Source organism: Oryctolagus cuniculus, chromosome 7, assembly GCF_051225735.1.
Source record: "Oryctolagus cuniculus isolate XC-2025 breed Fujian yellow rabbit chromosome 7, ASM5122573v1, whole genome shotgun sequence".
In the NCBI taxonomy this organism is placed as follows: Eukaryota; Metazoa; Chordata; class Mammalia; order Lagomorpha; family Leporidae; genus Oryctolagus; species Oryctolagus cuniculus.
The window spans coordinates 40,156,727-40,176,022 of record NC_142873.1 but is presented as its reverse complement, the minus strand read 5'-3'; the positions used below and the strand labels follow the sequence as shown (position 1 = coordinate 40,176,022).

Below are 19,296 nucleotides of genomic sequence, written 5' to 3'. Positions count from 1 at the left end.
TTTCAAAATGTCTGATCTATATATCCTTGGTTACCATTTTTTAGCAGCATCTTCTGTGTGCTAGGCTCTCCTGCTAAATGCCTAATTCAGGCGTCAGTTCCCTGGGTAGATGTTAGTACTGTCTTCATTCCACAGGTGAAGTCGCTGAGGCCTAGAGAGATGAGAAACATTTTCAAGGTTACAAGTAAAATAAGTGGAACTGGTGTTTAATCACAAAGGTGTCTGACTCCAGAACACCCCATCCCATCCCCCCACATTTCAGAATCTAGAGTTAGAAGAGAAGTGGGTAAGAAAATTAAGGATTATTCTTTCTAGTTGATGGACAAGGACTAGAGAAACTAATGACAATAGCCATCCATAAACACAACAAAGCAAGAAAGTGTTTGTGTGTGTGTGTGTATGTGTATGTTTGTGTGGCCCCAACTTACAGTTAGATCCAAGAGGTATTGGAAGTGGGGATTGGGGATGAGGGGGTCAGATGAAGGGAGAGAAGCAAAAATTGAATGTATTGTTTGTCTGCTTTTTATCAAGAACTGAGCATGGCAATTTATATACAGTATTCATATAATCTCCATGGCAACATGATGGGGTGGATAATCTTCTCTCTATTTTATAGATAAGCAAATGGAGACAAATGGAACAAGCAAAGAAAACCAGGCATCTCTCCATTTACACTGGGGTTAAAGACAAGACTTTTATGAACTTAAAGATTTTCTTGTGTTTTTTTTTTTTTTAATCACTGTTGTCTTACAGATATTAGTATTTCTGAATTTCCGAAGTTTTATTGAACTTAACTAGAGACTTGATAATCGAAGCAGAAGCGACCCTCCACATAAAAGAAGGGAAGTGCAGGTATTTACTAATACAAGTGCTATGTTGGGGCTGTGGAAAGAAAGTGGGAATGAAGAGGGAATTGATTCTGGTTCACAGATCATTATAGGTCCACACACCAGACTCTTCTAAAAGAAAAAATAAAAAGCAGTGTCTCCTCTCACTGCCATATTCCAGTCATTAGTAATTTTTACTTTGAACCACGTGTGGAGGCAGTGTTTGCTGCCTTAATTCACTAAATGAAAACCCTTTGGAACAGAGTTAGAACTGGTCCCTTACCTCCCAGGAATGTGCCCCTCACAGCTCTGTCTCTGGTCAAACTAACTCATTTGTTAGGTGTGTCCTTAGCACTCTGACACACAAGGGACCATTGTTGGTTTAAACAAGGTTAGTTTCAGTGATGTTCCAAAGGTGAGAACAGTAATTTTAGTGGCTTCTCTGTTCTTTATCTACTTCTAGCAAAGGTAGTTAAGAGTTTCCAATAGTTTCTTTGCATATTTTCTCTCTCCCTGTCCCCCACTACATCTTTCCCAGTCCCAAGGCTCTGAGAACTTGAGAGATCTTTGAGCACTTGACCAGTATTTAATTTTGAGTGCTTATAAAACCTGAGCTACAGCATTTCTGAGTCTCCTCACATAAATGGTGATTACCTGGACCAGGCTACTGAGTCCAGCTTGAAGAGTTAATTTTCCCACTTAATGTCTTTCAGACCCAGATTCTCCTCAATGCCAAGAACCAATTTCACAGTGGTAACGAAGTTTACCTTTGAAGGTTTCTCTATTTTTGGGTGGCACCATAGACTCATCCTCTTTGTGGCATTTTTGATCTTATACCTGCTAACCCTTGCCAGTAATGCTATCATCTTGACAGTTATTCACCTGAACCGTCAACTTCATACACCCATGTACTTCTTCCTAAGTGTGCTGTCCATTTCTGAGACTTGTTATACCGTGGCCATCATCCCCCGAATGCTGTCCAGTCTCCTCAACCCAGAACAAGCCATCTCCATTCCAGAGTGTGCCAGCCAGCTCTTCTTCTATCTCACTTTTGGTGTCAACAACTGCTTCCTGCTCACAGCTATGGGGTATGACCGGTATGTGGCCATCTGTAACCCTCTACGATATTCAGTCATCATGGGAAAAAAGGCATGCTTGCAACTGGCAGGTGGGTCCTGGATCATTGGGCTGAGCACAGCCATCATCCAGGTGTCTTCTGTGTTCAGTCTACCCTTCTGTGATGCTAACGTCATCTCCCACTTCTTTTGTGACATCCGGCCCCTCATGAAGCTCGCCTGTGCTGACACCACCATCAAGGAATTTATCACTTTGCTCATCAGCCTGTATGTTCTTGTTCTGCCCATGGTCTTGATCTTCATCTCCTATGTCCTGATTGTCACCGCCATCTTCAAGATTGCATCTGCTGAGGGCCGGAAGAAGGCCTTTGCAACCTGTGCCTCACACCTCACAGTGGTCATTGTCCACTATGGCTGCACCTCTTTCATCTACCTAAAACCCAAATCCCAAAATTCCCTGCAGGACAGGCTCATCTCAGTGACATACACTGTCATCACTCCCCTCTTAAACCCTGTTGTATACACCCTGAGGAACAAAGAGGTCAAAGACTCCTTGCTCAGAGTTTTGGGGAAAAAAAAACCTTCTCTTAGATGCTAGTCAGTCTCAATAGCAATGAAGTGAAAAATACTTGTTGAGGTGACACAATGAGGAAGTTATTCAGATAACAGATAGTATGAGGACACCAAGTGCCTGATCTGGGAATGTGGTTGGGGGTGGGGATAAAATAAAACAAAGAAGGAAAATACTCATGATATAAGAGATGGATGGATTTGCCAAGCCAGACAGATGGGTTTATCAAACTTGATGTAAATCAAGTAAGATAAAGCATATCTATGCACTGTAGTATAATGTTAGACATTATTCCTGTTACTTGTGGCATAAGGTACTGTAAACTAGCAGGCAGCCTGGGAAGAATATATAGTATCATATCACAGGCATTTATGTATGCTGAATTTGGCCTCAGTAAGAAAATCAGAGCTCTAAAATGACAAGCCCTCTGCTAGGTACACATGACACTCCCAGTGCTATATTTTTATACTATAATTAACAACAACCATAAACAATCCACACCATTAATTGTTTACCTTGTACCTATTACAACATGCGTAAACCCTAGACAGCTGTCGGACACAAGCTCTAATAGCCAGTTTACAAGCTGGTTGAAAAGTTTATCTTTCAAGCTGCTTAAGCAACAGCAATAAAAATGTCTTCCTTCATATTTGGAAATTGCAAAAGAAGAGTCTCCATCTTTCCTACCTCCTGCGTTCTCCCCAGACACCTGGGATATGATGTGCTCTGTTTTTGCTCTGCAGTGACACCCCCTGCTGGCTGGTGTACCCATTCTCAGTTGATGTGAATGTTGAAATGCTGACTGTGCATAGCTGCTCTCTTATGTAAAGAATTGTCATTGGCTGAAAGAAATCTAAGATAGTACAATTCTCACCGTGCAAAGGTAGCCCACATGAACATCTTAATGACACAGAACCAGAGGGAGAGAGTGAAACAAAGGAAAATATTAATGAAAGATGAGATGGATGCATTTGCCGAGCTAGATGGAGGGATTTACCAGATTTGATGAAAATCAAATAAGACAAAACGTACCTATGCATTGCAATAGGATGATAGGCATTATTCTTGCTATTCTTGTCATAAGGCATTGTAAAACAGTGGGTGGGTAGTGCCTCTCATCATGCCTCAAGATGGAACTAACCTTAGTGTAAAAATTCTAGAGCCCTCCACTGAATCGGCCTCAAGTTAACTTCCACATTATTGCTTAGCTCTTCTCCATCCCATCCTGCTTCTCTCACTCCCTTTTCTCTGAGAGTATTCCCTTAATCAGTCACTTGCATTTGGGTCTCAGATTCAGCTTCTGCTTTCTAGGGAACCCAGACTAAGGAAGATATTATCTGTATCTGGAACAATCGCTCAGGCTTCATTCTGTGTGTTCTCTTTTCAACAATTTCTCTAAGATATGCCCGGTACAGAGTGCTCATATATGCTCAATATTTTTTTTTATTTTTATTTTTTGGACAGGCAGAGTGGACAGTGAGACAAAGACAGAGAGAAAGGTCTTCCTTTTCCGTTGGTTCACCCTCCAATGGCGGCTTTGGCCGGTGCGCTGCGGCCGGCGCACTGCGCTGATCCGATGGCAGGAGCCAGGTGCTTCTCCTGGTCTCCCATGGGGTGCAAGGCCCAAGCACTTGGGCCATCCTCCACTGCACTCCCAGGCCACAGCAGAGAGCTGGACTGGAAGAGGAGCGACCGGAACAGAATCCGGTGCCCCGACCGGGACTAGAACCCAGTGTGCCGGCATTGCAGGCAGAGGATTAGCCTATTGAGCTGCAGCGCCGGCCATCAATAATTATTTATTAAAAGGAAGAAGGAATAGTGACAGCAGTGAAAATATAATTATCATCAGCAGGCAATCTTTATACCTCTTTTCCTTTTGTTACTATATTTTCAGGCTTTCTGACATCCTCTTTTGGTACCTTTATTGAGTGTATCATTGATGATAGGCAAAATGCTAAATATTGTTCAGTTGATCCTCACTACATTTCAATGTGATAGGCATTTTATTATTTTCATTTTATAGATGAGGAAACTGAGACCTGCAAAGACTAAAGAAGGCCACAGAGATAGGGGGCAGCAGATTCAGGATTCAGACATAAGCAACCCAACCCCAGGGTCTGAAGTTTCACTATAAGCTCATGATTATTGTAGCCACCTTTCTCCTTTATCATTAAACTATACAATTCCTTATTACTATGAGAAGAAGGAGTCTTCCAAATTGTGGATTTACACAAATCTTAAATACTTTCGGGGATGTCCTTGGACTTTGGAAATCAAAAAGTTCAGAAATTGTATGTTCCAATATGCCCTTTTTCCTTAGTATTTTGGTGTGTCATTTCTCTAAATCACAAAGAGGAAGGGAAAAAAACGAATTCTGAGGTGGGCCAAGGGCTACTGGACACATCGGACTCCTGACCTGTACGTGTATCTTCTTTCCCACAGTTGTTCATCCTGACCTCCTTCCAAGAAACCAATAATCCAAAATACCTGATACTTGTGTTCTGTGATATTGTACACAGAGCACAGGCTTTGGCCCCAGAAATGCATCTATTCCCAATGATTGATCCACCGTTATAAGCATAAGGCATCAGGGATGTTACTTAACTTCCTTGGCCTTCATTTCCTATCTGTACACTTGGGTTAACAATATCAGTCTCCCAGGGCTACTGTGAATAGCCAACAGTGTCATGGACCTTCTGGTACATGGGAAGCACCTCCTCCCCAACCACCCACCCGGCTCTCTGAAGTCACCATCAAGTCGCCCTTGATATGGACATAGAGCTTTGACAACAGGATTGTGATTCATAGAGTAAGTTCTTTCTTCCCAGGAGGTTCTGCCTTCACAAATGGGATTCTCCTATTGTCCCTGATCTCATGTTCTAGCAAAAGGACTCTATTTTCCTAGGAACTCCCAAGGATTAACTCCTGGATACACCTGCCATGTGTTAATACACCATTCAGAACCTGTCTGTATTTCTCCTCCAGATTCCTTTCCCCAATACTCATTTACTACCAAAACTCTTCTCATTGCATCATCCTTTTTTCTCTCCTATTTGCTTAATTGCCATTTGAAAGAGTCTAAGGATTCATATGTACCACTAATTCTCACACACAGTCTAAAATACTTACACAAAGACCATGTGCAACCATGTTTGAAGATACCATAATTTAATTTAAAGCACCAAATACTAACCTTATGGTTCTCTTTTTCAAAATGTACTGTTTTATCAATATATACAAATAGCACAATTATCATTATATAACCATTATTATCTATTATAGATCTATGAAATATTTTGAAATTAAAAGGTCATCATACATAAAAAGTTGGAACCTGCACCTGCGGATGATAACAATATGGTAGAAGACAGTTCAAGAGCAGACATAACTTTGGGACCTCAGTTAAATCTGTGTGAGTCCTACTTAGTGTTCTGAAGGAATCCTATTAGCAATTTCAAAGGATCATTAGGATGTCTGGACCTGAGATACTAATCTGAGTTGAATGCCAGAATGAAATATAATAAGATTCCAGGAATCTGGCCCCCAAACAAAGCAGTCTGCATTACTAGGAAAGTTTACAGAGGTTCTTTTGGCTGCTTTGCCAACGTTATTTCTAGAGTCACTCTGCATGTGCTCATTTATTTCTAGCACCAAATCCAAATATATTTACTGTTAATGGCTGAGTGGTCTCTCACACATCTCTTACCCATAAAATGGGATAATATTGACTTTATAAAGTCACTTAGAGGATTGGAAAATCTATGCGAGTATTCAATAAACAATAGTTGGCACTGAAGCTTAATATTTCTCCCTTTCACCAAGCACTACATTTTTGAACCATCAACCCAGCTTTCCATTTCCAAAATCTTAATTTGCCCCCAAAGCAATGACATCATAGATTATTGATCTCTTTTCATTAACACTATCCTGTTCTGTTGAAATCCCATAGCCATCAACATTATCCAATGATGAATCATTGATATAGAGATCAGTTTGTTTGATTCATGTGTTACAGTTGGAAACTATGCAAATTTGTGAATAATCAGGAAGTTAGTATGAATGAACTTCATGAGAGTAGTTTATGAAAGGATTGGTTTTTCCTCTCCATTGATCTACACATTGATCCATGTACAAGCCCTATTGATTTGTCTCAAATATGTTTCACATCTCTCCCTCCTCTCCAGGCTCATTGTTACCCCTCTGATCAATCCCAGCTATTTTTGTTACATCATCAGCCTAGCTGGTTTCCCTGCCTCTTCTCACCAACCTCAAATCCACATTCACACTGCTGCCACGTCAGACCTGTCAAATCCCAGTACTGATGATGTTTGTCTAGCAGGGAAACACAATCACTGGAGAGATAAGAAGAGGAAATAGGGTGGCTAGCAGTCACAAAAGTTAATTACCTTAAGAAGTCAGTTGCTAAGGAACTTTGAAATCCATGAACAGAAGGGATAAGTAAGAAACAGATGACAGGCCCTTAAAAGTGATAAAATCCACTAAAATCCTTTGTCAGCTGGTCTCCCTTTACCTACCTACACAATGTAATTTTCTGTAATCAACCTGAGTGTAATCAAGGGCTGCTGTCTCCTCCCTGTCTCATTTACATGCAGTAACTGTTTCAGTTTATGATGATTCTCTATCACCAGTAACTAAACTGTGGCCCCCTCAAAGGCCAATGCAGCATCTTCTTCATTTCTGAATTCCTAGCAACTAACAAAAGTCCTGGTATATGCTAAGTGCTTGAAGAATGGATGGGCACAGACATACACCACATGTTAGACTAAGAAATTGCTAAAGAAGCAGTAAGGCTACTCATGGCAAGTCTCCATTGGGAAGTAAATTTAAAATTGGGTCTTGACAGACTAAATTTTTGCCAAATAAAGAAAGGAAGGAGACTCTGGGTAAAGCAAACAGAGCATTTGAAGCATCATCTTCACTCTCCAGCTTCCATGAGAAGATCTTCATGGCTAAAGGATATTCACTTCCAATCCTGAATGCTACAGTGCAAAGACAGGCATCCTAAACTTCCCTCTGCTAAGTCATGGCCCATTTAGCTGTTTTTATTATAAAAAGAAAACCAGATTCTCATTCTGGGGAGAGTCTCTGCCTATAAGTGAATGGTCTGGATTTCCTGAGATCCAAGATGGCTGTGAGGTTGGGCTGCCTCTATTTGTCGCTATAGACTTGTAAGGCACATCTGTAAAAACAAAAATACACAATGTACTTACTCCAATAGTAAATCTTATCTAAACAAACCAACTTCCTCTAATGATGTTCCTACTTGAAAAAAAAACTTTTTCCAGTCTCCCAAAGCACTAACCCTCAGATTGGGTAAATGAGTCCCACATATAATGAGATCCCCAGGCACCTGCTGCCTACATCCTCCCAGCTCAGGTGGTTCTCAGGATGTCTTCAGGGAGTGACTTCCAGAAACCCAACTGGCTGATCCTTGGAGAGCACCTTCTCTGGCTTCAAAGACTTGTCCAAACAAAGGGTCTGTCAAGAATGACTGTGACTCCCAAATCTCAACACCTTCTCAATAGAACGTGTTTATCTCCTGCCTGCTTGGTCTCAGACACTGTCACAGATCCTTTTGCTCACTTTGCTTTTTCTTGCACCTCCACAGTGTGGTCAAGGAATCCTAAAATTTTGATTTTTATTCCTTGGCCTCCTCTAGTCCAGCTCTCCTGTTGTGTCTGGGACAAGGCAGAATCATGTAAGTGCTCTTTAAAAAAGGGAATGATATGGGGCTTGCTAGCCATAGACTGACTCCAATTTATTGCAGCAAAACAGCTCTTGTCACAGCAGGGTAGGTCTTCATAAGGATATGTTTGCTCTTCCTTCCCTTGATTTCCTTTGAAGAATTATAGGCTCTTAAGGGTGGAGGATGCTAACCAGGTCAGTAGAGTCATTCTTTTTCATTAAGATAGCACACTTTAGCCAGAACAGATAGCAATCTAGCTCAGTATTACTCAATGGGAACACTACTGGTATCTGGGACATAATAAGTCCATGGGATCAACAGTCCCATGTATTTATTACAGGACATTTAGCACCATTAATTACCAGTAGCACCTGTGCTTGTTGTTACAGCAATCAAAAGTTCTGTCGGGCATTTCTGATTTCACCATAGACTTATCATACTAACCCATGGCTAGATTATTGCCTAGTTTATGCTCAACAGTCTCACAGAAGATGAATGTCTTTAACTACATATTTTAGTGTCAAATGACTTTTTCCATTGGGAAATATTCTCTATTACAGCCGTACTCTCTTTTAGCATTCTTAGTGTAAATGATTAACAGCTGGTCATCAACAACTTGTAAATAGATTTTTTTTTTTACTCTTAAGAAAAGTCTCCATGCCTAGTAACCTTCATCACTGATGTGATTTACTTTATGCAAAAAGTTGCTTTCTGAATATGCATAAGCAAATCAGAATATAATTTAAATACCCTACAGGAGCTTACTGTTTAAAGAGACAAAAATGTGAAATATTACATAAATTGGAATGATCCCCATCTCACAACAAAATGATGTATCTTTAGTGTATCTCTGTTTTTTATCTTCAGGGTCTGCTTTGGCTTTGGGTGGGGGACACTTGAATTTGTTGCATCCTCCCTGGTACAATTGTTTAGCCCTGCAAAGTAGGTGTATGCTTACTCACAAAGTTGTATTGGCTGTAAATTTGCTTTTGAGTTTAGGGAAAGTAAAGATGTAGCACGGTTTATAACATACGTGAATCAGTGCTGGGAACTGTCAGCAGACTTCCATCATTCAGACAGTTGTGGGGAGAGGTGGTTGTTGGTTAAAATTTCCCTTCCCCTTCTTGAAAACAGGATGAACCTTTCTGTATCTGTATTGCTTCTCCTTCCTAGGAGATGTGCAGTAGGAAAGATTCATAGTTTTGAAACAAAAGAAGTCTCTGTTTCACCCCTAAACAAATTGTTTTCAAGCATCTAATTCATGCATAATCCTGAACTAGTCAGATATGAAACATGTGATAGGCATTACAAAGTTCCTGAGTGTATATATGAAAGAAGAAGTAATGATGAGGCTACAAAATAATCCAAATAGACACAAGAACATAAGAATATAATATTATTGTATGGAGGACTGAAAACTTTCAATCATCTCTAAAGAATAAAAGTAGAAAAGGAAGAAGGACATTCCAAGGTCAGGGAGGAGAGTAGAAGTGAAGTAGAGATAGGAATAGTTATATATGGTAAGAAAAATGAGACTACATGACTCTAGTATATGTAGAAAACTAATAGACAGACACAGAGTAAAATTATTCTGAGTGAAGCTATGTAAACCCAGGGATTAAATTTAATCCACTAGGAAATTTATCCTCAGATTTATAGCTGAGAACTAAATTCAATCAATTCTGGAAATGTGTCTAACCTGCCTTACTGAAGCAATATAACTTTTATTCTTCTACATTTCAGATTTGGTAATCACTCAATGAAGAGAGAGAACTGCACTCTCATTACTGAATTTACATTCCAAGGTTTCTCCAGCTTCCATGAGTATCAACTCACCCTTTTTGTTGTGTTCCTTACATTATACATCTTAACTATAGCAGGCAATGTAATCATTGTGACCATTATCCGAATTGATCATCATCTTCACACTCCAATGTACTTCTTCCTGAGCATGCTGTCCACTTCAGAGACCATATATACATTGGTCATTCTGCCAAGGATGCTCTCTAGCCTCGTGGGCATGAGCCAGTCCATATCATTGGCAGGTTGTGCCACCCAGATGTTCTTATTTGTAACATTTGGCATCACTAACTGCTTCCTGCTCACAGCAATGGGATATGACCGCTACGTGGCCATCTGCAACCCCCTGAGATACACAGTTATTATGAACAAAAGGGTGTGCATCCAGCTGGTGTGGGGTGCCTGCAGCATTGGGCTGATTGTAGCCATCACACAGGTGACTTCTGTTTTCAGATTACCTTTCTGTGCCACAAAGGTGGCCCACTTCTTCTGTGACATCCGACCAGTGATGAAGCTCTCCTGCATTGATACCACTGTCAATGAGATCTTGACTTTGATCATCAGTGTTTTGGTACTTGTTGTTCCTATGGGTCTGGTTTTCATCTCTTATGTTCTCATTATCTCTACAATACTCAATATTGCCTCAGCTGAAGGCCGGAAGAAGGCCTTTGCGACCTGTGCCTCCCACCTCACTGTGGTCATTGTCCACTATGGCTGTGCCTCCATTGCCTACCTCAAGCCCAAGTCTGAGAATACCAGGGATCAGGACCAGCTGATCTCTGTGACCTACACAGTCATCACACCCCTTCTGAACCCCGTGGTGTACACCCTGAGGAACAAAGAGGTCAAAGACGCTCTGCACAGGGCTATTGGCCTAAAACACTCCTGACAGTTTAGGCAGAATTCTCCTAAGGTTCTTGACACACAGTCCAGGCAGGAGTATGAGGAGTAGGGTCAGACACTTTGGGCTCCCTTAGGTAGGAGGGAAAATGAGTTATGCTTCACTTATCTGAGAGTCTCTGTGATTTAAAGAAAGTCCCTGAATGGCCCTATTTGTGAGAATAAATTGACAAACAAGAATAAGATATGTGTAAAGCAAAGGTCAGGGAGTAGTGTGTGCCAACGATTTTTCATTGACCTTTTGGTTTCCTAATGAACATCGACCTAATGAAGGCAATGAAGGGCCCCTTGAGAAAGCAGAATCAAGGCACACATGAAATGTTTTCCTACAATTTCTTCCTTCCTAATTGCCCGAATATGGTTTGAGCACATCCCAAGGGTTCACATGTTTGAGTTTAATACCCATGTGGGGTACTGAAAGAGTGAAAACTTAATCCAACTGCAGTGCTTAAAAGAAGAGACTTAAAGATGATAAGGTCAGACAAGGTCATCCAGGTGGAGGCTGCATGATTGAAATCAGGTGGCTTTATAAGAAGAATAAGAGAGATATGAGGAGACACACATGTGTGTGCCCTGTCCCTGGTCATATGGCAGCCTTTGCCACCTTGGGCCCTGCCAACAAGAAGGCCAGCACCAGATGTGAGCCCTTGAACCTCCAGAACTGTGAGCAAAATAAACTTCTTTTCTTTAGAAAGTTACCCAGTTAGAATAATGGAATAGAATAATAATAGAATAGAATAGAATAATGTTAGAATAATGCAAAATAGACCAATACCCTCCTTTAGAGCATGTGGGCTTTTCAAACTGTAATCCCTACTGGAACTCATTTGTAAATGACATGTGAAGTCACTGTTTGGACAGGAAGGGTGACCTCATGATAAGATAGTCCAGGAAAAATAGATTCACTTTTCTACCAGCATTAATTCTAGCAAAGCTACTTACTAAATATGGTGACTGCAGACAATGTTATTAGAAAGCCTAGGGGGCAGTGTTGTGGCATGGTGGGTTAAGCCACAACTTGTGACTTTGGCATCTCATATAAGAGCACTGGCTTGAGTCTTGCCTAATCCACTTCCAATTCAGCTCCCTGCAAATGCTCCAGAGAAGGCCACAGATACCAGCTCAGGTACCTCGGCCCCTGCCACTCATGTGGGAGACTAGGATTGGAGTTCCTGGCTCCTGGCCTCAGCCTGGCCCAGTCATAGCTGTTGCAGTCATTTGAAAAGTGAACCAATAGATAGAAGACTGTCTCTCTCTCTCTCTCTCTCTCTCTCTCTCTCTCTCTCTTTCTCTCTCAGTCTTTCCAATAAATAAAGAAAATCCATATTCCATTATCCACGACTACAGTCTTTTGAGGGTAAATTCCAATATCCTCCCTGGCTCCCTGGCTCCCTGGCTCCCTGGCTCCCTGGCTCCCTGGCTTCCTGGCTCCCTGGTCTGTTCAATTGCTGGTGATATAGAAAGCATATAATGAGCAAGAGTGAAGAAAGGGTCTGTGTGCTGGATCCTGGGGAAATAATGACTTTTTAAGAAAAGAGTCACACTGCCTAGCTCCAGGAAAATAAAAGTCAAGTAGCAAAGGCATACATTTAAAAGTACAATTTTGGGGACTGGCATTGTGATGTAGCAGATAAAGCCACCACCTTATGACCATGCTGGTTTGTGTCCTGGCTGCTCCACTTCTGATACAGCTCTCTGCTAATGGCCTGGAAAAAGCAGCAGAAGATGGACCAAGTACTTGGACCCCTGCCACCCACATGGGAGACTTGCATAAAACTCCTGGCTCCTGGCTTCCGTTTGGCCCAGGCTTGGCCACTGTGGCCATCTGGGAAGTGAATTGGTTGAAAGAAGATCACTCTCTCTCTGTCTCTCCCTCTCTCTGTAACTCTAACTTTCAAATAAATAAATAAATCATTTTTTAAAAAAATAGTGAAATCTAAGGGGCCAGCACTGTGGCACAATAGGCTAAGCCTCTACCTGAGGGACCAGCATCCATGTGGGCACTGGCTTGATTACCAGCTGCTCCTCTTCTGATCCAGCTCTCTTGCTAATGGCCTGGGAAAGCAGTGCAAGATGGCCCAAGTGCTTATGTCCCTGAATTAGCATGGGAGACCCAGAGGAAGCTCCTGGCTTCTGGTTCCTGGCTTCGGATTGGCCCAGCTCTGGCCATTGGAGCCTTTTGGGGAGTGAACCAGCAGATGGAAGACATGTCTGTCTGTCCCTCCTTCTGTGACTCTACCTCTCAAATAAATAAATAAAACCTTTTTAAAAATCGTGGAATCTTGGTCTCAAGACACATTTTTTCTGGAATTAAAAGATGGCCCCATTAATCAGAAAAACTTTCAAAGGAAAATATAGAGCTCCAAAGAGCATGTGTACCTGTACTCCAAACCATACTAAAACTACCAAGCCCTCTGTTAGGATCAACAGAGAAAATGGTAAAAATCAAATCATATCCAAAGTTCTCTAAGACCACAATGAGTCAGCTAAAAGCAATTAAGAAAGGCTGTTAACTGGCAAAAAATAAAAAAAATAACCTGACTAGTTAAAAGGAAAGCACTACTGGTAAAGATTTGGGGGGCCAGCGCTGTGGTCTAGTGGGTAAAGCCGTCACCTGTGGTGCCAACATTCTATATGGGTACCGGTTAAAATCATGACTGCTCCACTTCTGATCCAGCTCTCTGCTATGGCCTGGGAAAACAGTGGAAGAAGGCCCAAGTCCTTGGGCCCTTGCACCCACATGAGAGACCTAGAAGAGGCTCCTGGCTTCTGGCTTCGGATCGGCCCAGTCCGAGCCACTGTGGCCATTTAGGGGCTGAACCAGAGGATGGAAGACTTCTCTTTCTCTCTCTGCTTCTGCTTCTCTGTAACTTTGCCTTTCAAATAAAAAAAAATAAATCTTAAAGAAGATTTGGATAGTCATTCAATAAACATTCGTGAAATGTTTACTATGTCCCATCCCCCACTAGACAAAGAAAATGTTAAAATAAACTCTGTATTATTCCCTGAATAAGGAAGTTCTCAGTCTTGCAAGAGGGACGAGCTTATGTAGAAACTCATCATAATGCACTGTGTTAGATATAGACGAGGCATGCTTAATATTTAATGACAAAAATGTAAACCTTCAAATATTTTGCCCTGATATATAAAGCAAAAATCTCATCAAGCCAAGAATGGATGCTGCAAGCAGGAGTTAGGTGAAATAAATGCCTGTTACCTAGACAATAAGGCTGTCTTGATCTATGGTCTGGTGATTTCCTACAACCCAGGGCTACATGACTCCTGGTGGGCATCACTCAGAACATTTTATCATTGTAGATTTCTAGAACATCTATCACACTGGTTTCCCAGGAACCTTGTTGGAGCAGAATATCTTAAAAGTCACATTATTTAATCAACTGTTTTCAATATTCCTTCTCACTTCATCAAGAAACTGATCACAAAACTTCCTCTCATGCATTGAAGAGTTTTAGCCTTTCACAGAATATTTTTCTGGACTAAATAACCCAACAGGAATCCTATCCCTTCCTTAGGATTATCTTGGTCTCCACTTATGCTCAACATTACTTTACTATAAAACTTCTTAGACACTGTGGCCTCTTGCCACAGGACAATTTCCCAGGCATTATCTTAGAACCATCCCAAGGCAGGTTAGAGGATAACCTCCATTACACAGATAATAAGGCTGAGAGAAAAAGGGGGTAAATGTAGAACTTGAAATTGCACTATTTGGCTTCATAAGTTAGCATTTTACATTTTATTCTGTTTTAAATTCTAAAATTTTTTCATGACTATTTTATTTATTTAAAGGCACATTTACAGAGAGAGAGAGAGAGAGAGGGAAAGACAGAAAGAGAAAGAAAGGTCTTCCATCCACTGGTTCACTTCCCAAATGGCCCCAACTGCTAGAGCTGGGCCAGACCAAAGCCAAGAGCTTCCTCTAGGTCTCCCACATGCATTTAGGGGCCTAGGAACTGGGGGCATCCTCTGCTGTTTTCCCAGGCAAATTATAAGGGGGCTGGATTGGAAGTAGAGCAGTTAGGACTCGAACCAGTGCTCATATGGGATGCTGGCGTCACAGGAGGCAGCTCTACCTGCTGTGTCATAATGCCAGTCCTGAAGCGTTTGTTTACTTAGAGCATATCACCCAACAGTGACTCACAGTGGACATAGTAATGGACTAGAGAATCAAGCTAAGAAAAACTCAAGTTCTCCAAGGCCTAAAGTTTCCCAAATAAACCGAAACCTCCTCCCTGAGCCTTTTCCTAGAGAGAAAGATCTGGGGCCTCTGTGAGAGGACCACCTGGATCTTCACTCTGGCCAGTGAAGACCTGAAAGAAGAATATCTTCAACACAGCTCCAACTGTCAAGTTTATTTATGCAGAACCAGCTGAGATTTTAGGGAGTAGAAGTGTGCACCTTCTCCAACATTAAAGAAAATCAAAGAAAGGCATTTAGAGCTCCGCAAGAAAATATGATCCCTACTTAAACAAATTTAAGAATTTAGTTGACACTGAGTAGCATTAGGTCAGGTGCTAGGTACTGGAAATACAACAGTGAATTATGCTAATTTTCTGATGTCTGGACAGAGGCTTATATGTATATGTACAAATGATGCTAAATTTTTGCAGACCAATGAATGCTAAACTATAACTTTGAACCAGGGATGTGAGCATACAAGGGGGAAAGGTTTAGTTCCAAATAATGTTTTTTGAGTTATAAATAAAATCAGGCAAATTTTGATTTTTGACCAGTCACCCAGTGCAATTCTGAACTACATATCAAACCCTATTAGAAGTAAAGGGTGAGACCATGCAGTAGAGAGATTTGAGATCTCCATGGTGATCCATAAGTATTATTTGGGAGAAAGTCTCCAACCATCCAGCAATTCAAGCTGTAAACTCTCATTCTGCAGGGAGCCACCTGAAATTTTAATGAGAGCCTCACTCATTGTCTTCCCAGTAAGAATGAGGCTAGGATATGGATATCTCATATCCTTGCAATATCATTTTAGGACGCCTCCTTCCTTCTTCCCCACAACCCTTATAAATACACCTCTGATACATCTGTCAATACAAAAGCAAATCTATTCACTTTTATTGAGTTGGGGGCTTTGCAAAATATATAATCTTAAGACACTTGAACTGGGATGGTGGCAAATAATTTTCCTACGAGATCTCTGGATATTGAGCATCAGAAAATTTAAGCACCCCAACCAGGAATAGAAAGTTCATGACAGAGAGCCAGGGCTTCAACACAGGCCACTAACTTCAAGCATTCCCATGCTACAATGTGTGACAGGTAAGACCTGGCACCTAATCAACTTCTGCCAAGGGATCCCAGTATTCTCAAAAACAGAATTTGTATTTAAGAAAAGTAGATTTTGCAAAGTAAACAGGAAGATATTTTCCAAAGAGTAGGGAAAACAAAAAGAGAAAGAATACTTATTTTTCTTTGATGATGGAATTGGGTTTGTTACTAAAAACTACACGGTGCCTGTTGTAGTCTCTAGATGTCACCCTAGAGGTTAGTATTTCTTCCTGCCTGCTGATGCACCATCTCTAGTCTGGCTTCTGGATCTCCAGCCTCACCAGTTCCCTCACTCTTGCCCTGGGAATGAGTTAACCCTAGTTTCCTGTGGCTTATGGGCCCTTAATATGACATGTTAGCATAACACAGTTTATAAAGCGCCTTCATTTGATCCTCATGGCAAACCTGTCATGTCAGCAGAGATAAAATATTACCATTATGTGTTACTGATTATCCATTATTCTGCTTTTATCTGTTAGTATTCTCAGACTCACAGGAGATAAATAGAATTCCTATTTAAGCCCAGTTAATTACCCCAAAGCTAGTCTTTTGCATTGTTCTTGAGAGATCATTTTTTGGTTTATTCTATAGCAATAGAGTTTTAGCCTCAGCACACTTGCATTCTAACAATACACTCCTCCTGATTTTAAATGTTTTCTGCTTCCCTTGGAAATGACAGTAAGGCATGCTGTGTTGTTCCATCTTTGGGGCTCAGTGAGAGGTGAATTTTCTAGCCGGCTCCATAGTGTCCCAGCTTGACTAAGTACAAGGGCTCCCTTTTCTACCTGCCATTGACTTCCCTTTAATGTTCTTCTACAGCCTCTTCTTTTTCTTTGATAACCTCTTTTATTACAGATGCCTTATGGCTGTCTTTGATTTTTTATGAAAGACTATCTCATTGGGTGGGAGAATAGCTAAGCCATTTCTGGATGATCAATGAGCTTCTACATGACTGATATCAATAAATCTTGCCAAATAGCAACAAAAAAGATATCTAGCATTGTGTCTTGGTCCCAAAATCTCAATGGCTTTTGGCATTGCTCATGCAAGACTGGTCAGTTTGTCATTGCTAATTTCACTCTTTCCTATTCCTCACCTTGACCTTGACCAATCCAGAAAGATTTATCTAGTTTAGGAAATTTTTTTAAAGATTGATTTTATTTATTTGAAAGTCAGAGTTACACAGAGAGAGAGAGAGAGAGGAGAGGCAAAGAGAGGTCTTCCATCTGATGGTTCACTCCCCAGTTGGCTGCAATGGCTGGAGCTGTGCCGATTCAAAGCCAGAAGCCAAGAGCTTCCTCTGGGTCTTTCATGTGGGTGCAGGGGCCCAGAGACTTGGGCCATCTCCCACTGCTTTCCAGAGAGCTGGATCAGCAGTGGGGCAGCCGAGACTCAAACCAGTGCCCATATGGGATGCTGGCACTTCAGGCCAGGGCGTTAACACCCACTGCACCACAGTACCGGCCCCTAGTTTAGGAATTTTTTTTTAAAAAATTCTCCAAGTATGCATGAAATTTTTTATTACTGTACCTTTGAGAATTTAAAAGTCAAAGATTCTCCACTTTGTGTCTCTAGTTCTTTAACATCCACTTTATTTGAAGGATTTGAGTGACTGAAGTTTAGCTGTAAGGACTGAGAGTGGGAGGTGTGGAGAGGAAAGGCTTTTAGTATGACAATGAAATATGAGATGAGATGGAGAGAAGAAAGAAGAGAATATTGAAATATTTTTCTGATTTATTTCTCTAGCCTTTCACTTGATTTGTAACATTTTGATTTACTATGTTTATACTACAGAACAATTTATACTCCAGACTTTCTCTTCCTGGGCAATTTAAGCTAAATTTCTTATTTCTAATCAAACTAGAAATGAAGGGATGCTGAGGTTAGTGTTAAGTTTGTACAAATTCTTTTGAAGATTTAATCATCAGAAAAAGAGCATAGACGTTTCCATTCCATCCTTATTCAAGATAAAGCTGGATGAACTAAAAGTCAATCAGAGAATTGAGGTTAAGGGTTTAACTGCCACCTCACGCAGCTATGATCTTACCTGCAGCAAGAGACTTTAGAGCCATAAACTGGAATACTTCCATGATGATTTGGTGAATTGCTGGAGGCTGAGAATGGACTAGCTGGAGAGTGAGAAACCCCTGAGGGGCTCAGTCTTACAGACGTTGCAACATTTCTGTGACTATTGCATTGAAATACCATCAAATTCTCATGGTGAAAATTCAAGAATGATTTCCTCCTCGCCAAGGCATCAAGGAGGGAAGACTTGACTGTGAAATCAGAAACTTCTTAACAGACGCCTATACTTGCCATAGGCCTGCAACTTTGCCAGAACCTCACCTCAGTTCAGGGAAGGTAATTCTCCCCATCCGGTCAGATCCATGTTCAAGTCCCAGTTCAGCAACTGATTTCGTCTGCCTGTTAAAGCATACCTTAGGAAGTACCAGGTGATGGCTCAAGTGCGTGGATCCCTCCTACTCACATGACAGACCTGAAACTGAATTCTCAAACCCTGGATTCACCTGGTCATACCATGGCTATTACGACAATTTGTGAAGTGAGGTAGGGGTTGAAAGACATCCCCCTCTTTCTTTATCACTCACTCACTTTTTGTCTCTGAAGCTTATAAAATAAGCATACAAAAACAGCAGTTTTTTTAAACACAAAAAGAAAAATCAAGAAAGGAATTCCTGTTCAAAGTAGCCACCCCAAATCAGATATTTAGGAATAAATTTAATGAATGAAGTGAAAGATCTCCACAATAAAAATTATAAAACATTAATGAAAGAAACCATCAAGGACACAAAAACATGGAAAGATATTCCTTGCTCATGGATTGGAATAATTATTATCATTAAAACATTTATACAACCAATAGAAATCTGCAGATTCAATGCAATCTCTGTAAAATACTAATCACATTCTTAACATAAAAATAATCTTAAAATTCTTATGGAATCACAAAAGACCCATAATAGGCAAAGGAATGCTCAGCAAAAAATCAAGCAGGAGGTATCACATTGCCTGAATTTAAAGCATACTAACAAAGCTAGAGGAATTAAATCAGCATGGTACTGGCCTTAAAACTGGCACACAGAT

The 19,296-nt window shown here is 40.9% G+C and overlaps 2 protein-coding genes across 2 annotated transcripts; both read left to right on the top strand.

Annotated features, from left to right (window-relative positions):
* The first annotated feature begins 1,556 nt into the window (after positions 1-1,556).
* Positions 1,557-2,501, top strand: LOC108177579 (olfactory receptor 10J4). The gene has a single exon (XM_017345547.4). It carries the CDS (start codon positions 1,557-1,559, stop codon positions 2,499-2,501), a length of 945 nt encoding a protein of 314 aa, XP_017201036.3.
* A 7,412-nt stretch (positions 2,502-9,913) lies between these two features.
* LOC100348837 (olfactory receptor 10J1) lies at positions 9,914-10,870 on the top strand. Its single transcript, XM_017345546.4, has one exon. The coding sequence runs from the start codon at positions 9,941-9,943 to the stop codon at positions 10,868-10,870; it is 930 nt and encodes a 309-aa protein (XP_017201035.3). The 5' UTR covers positions 9,914-9,940.
* Positions 10,871-19,296: the final 8,426 nt, after the last annotated feature.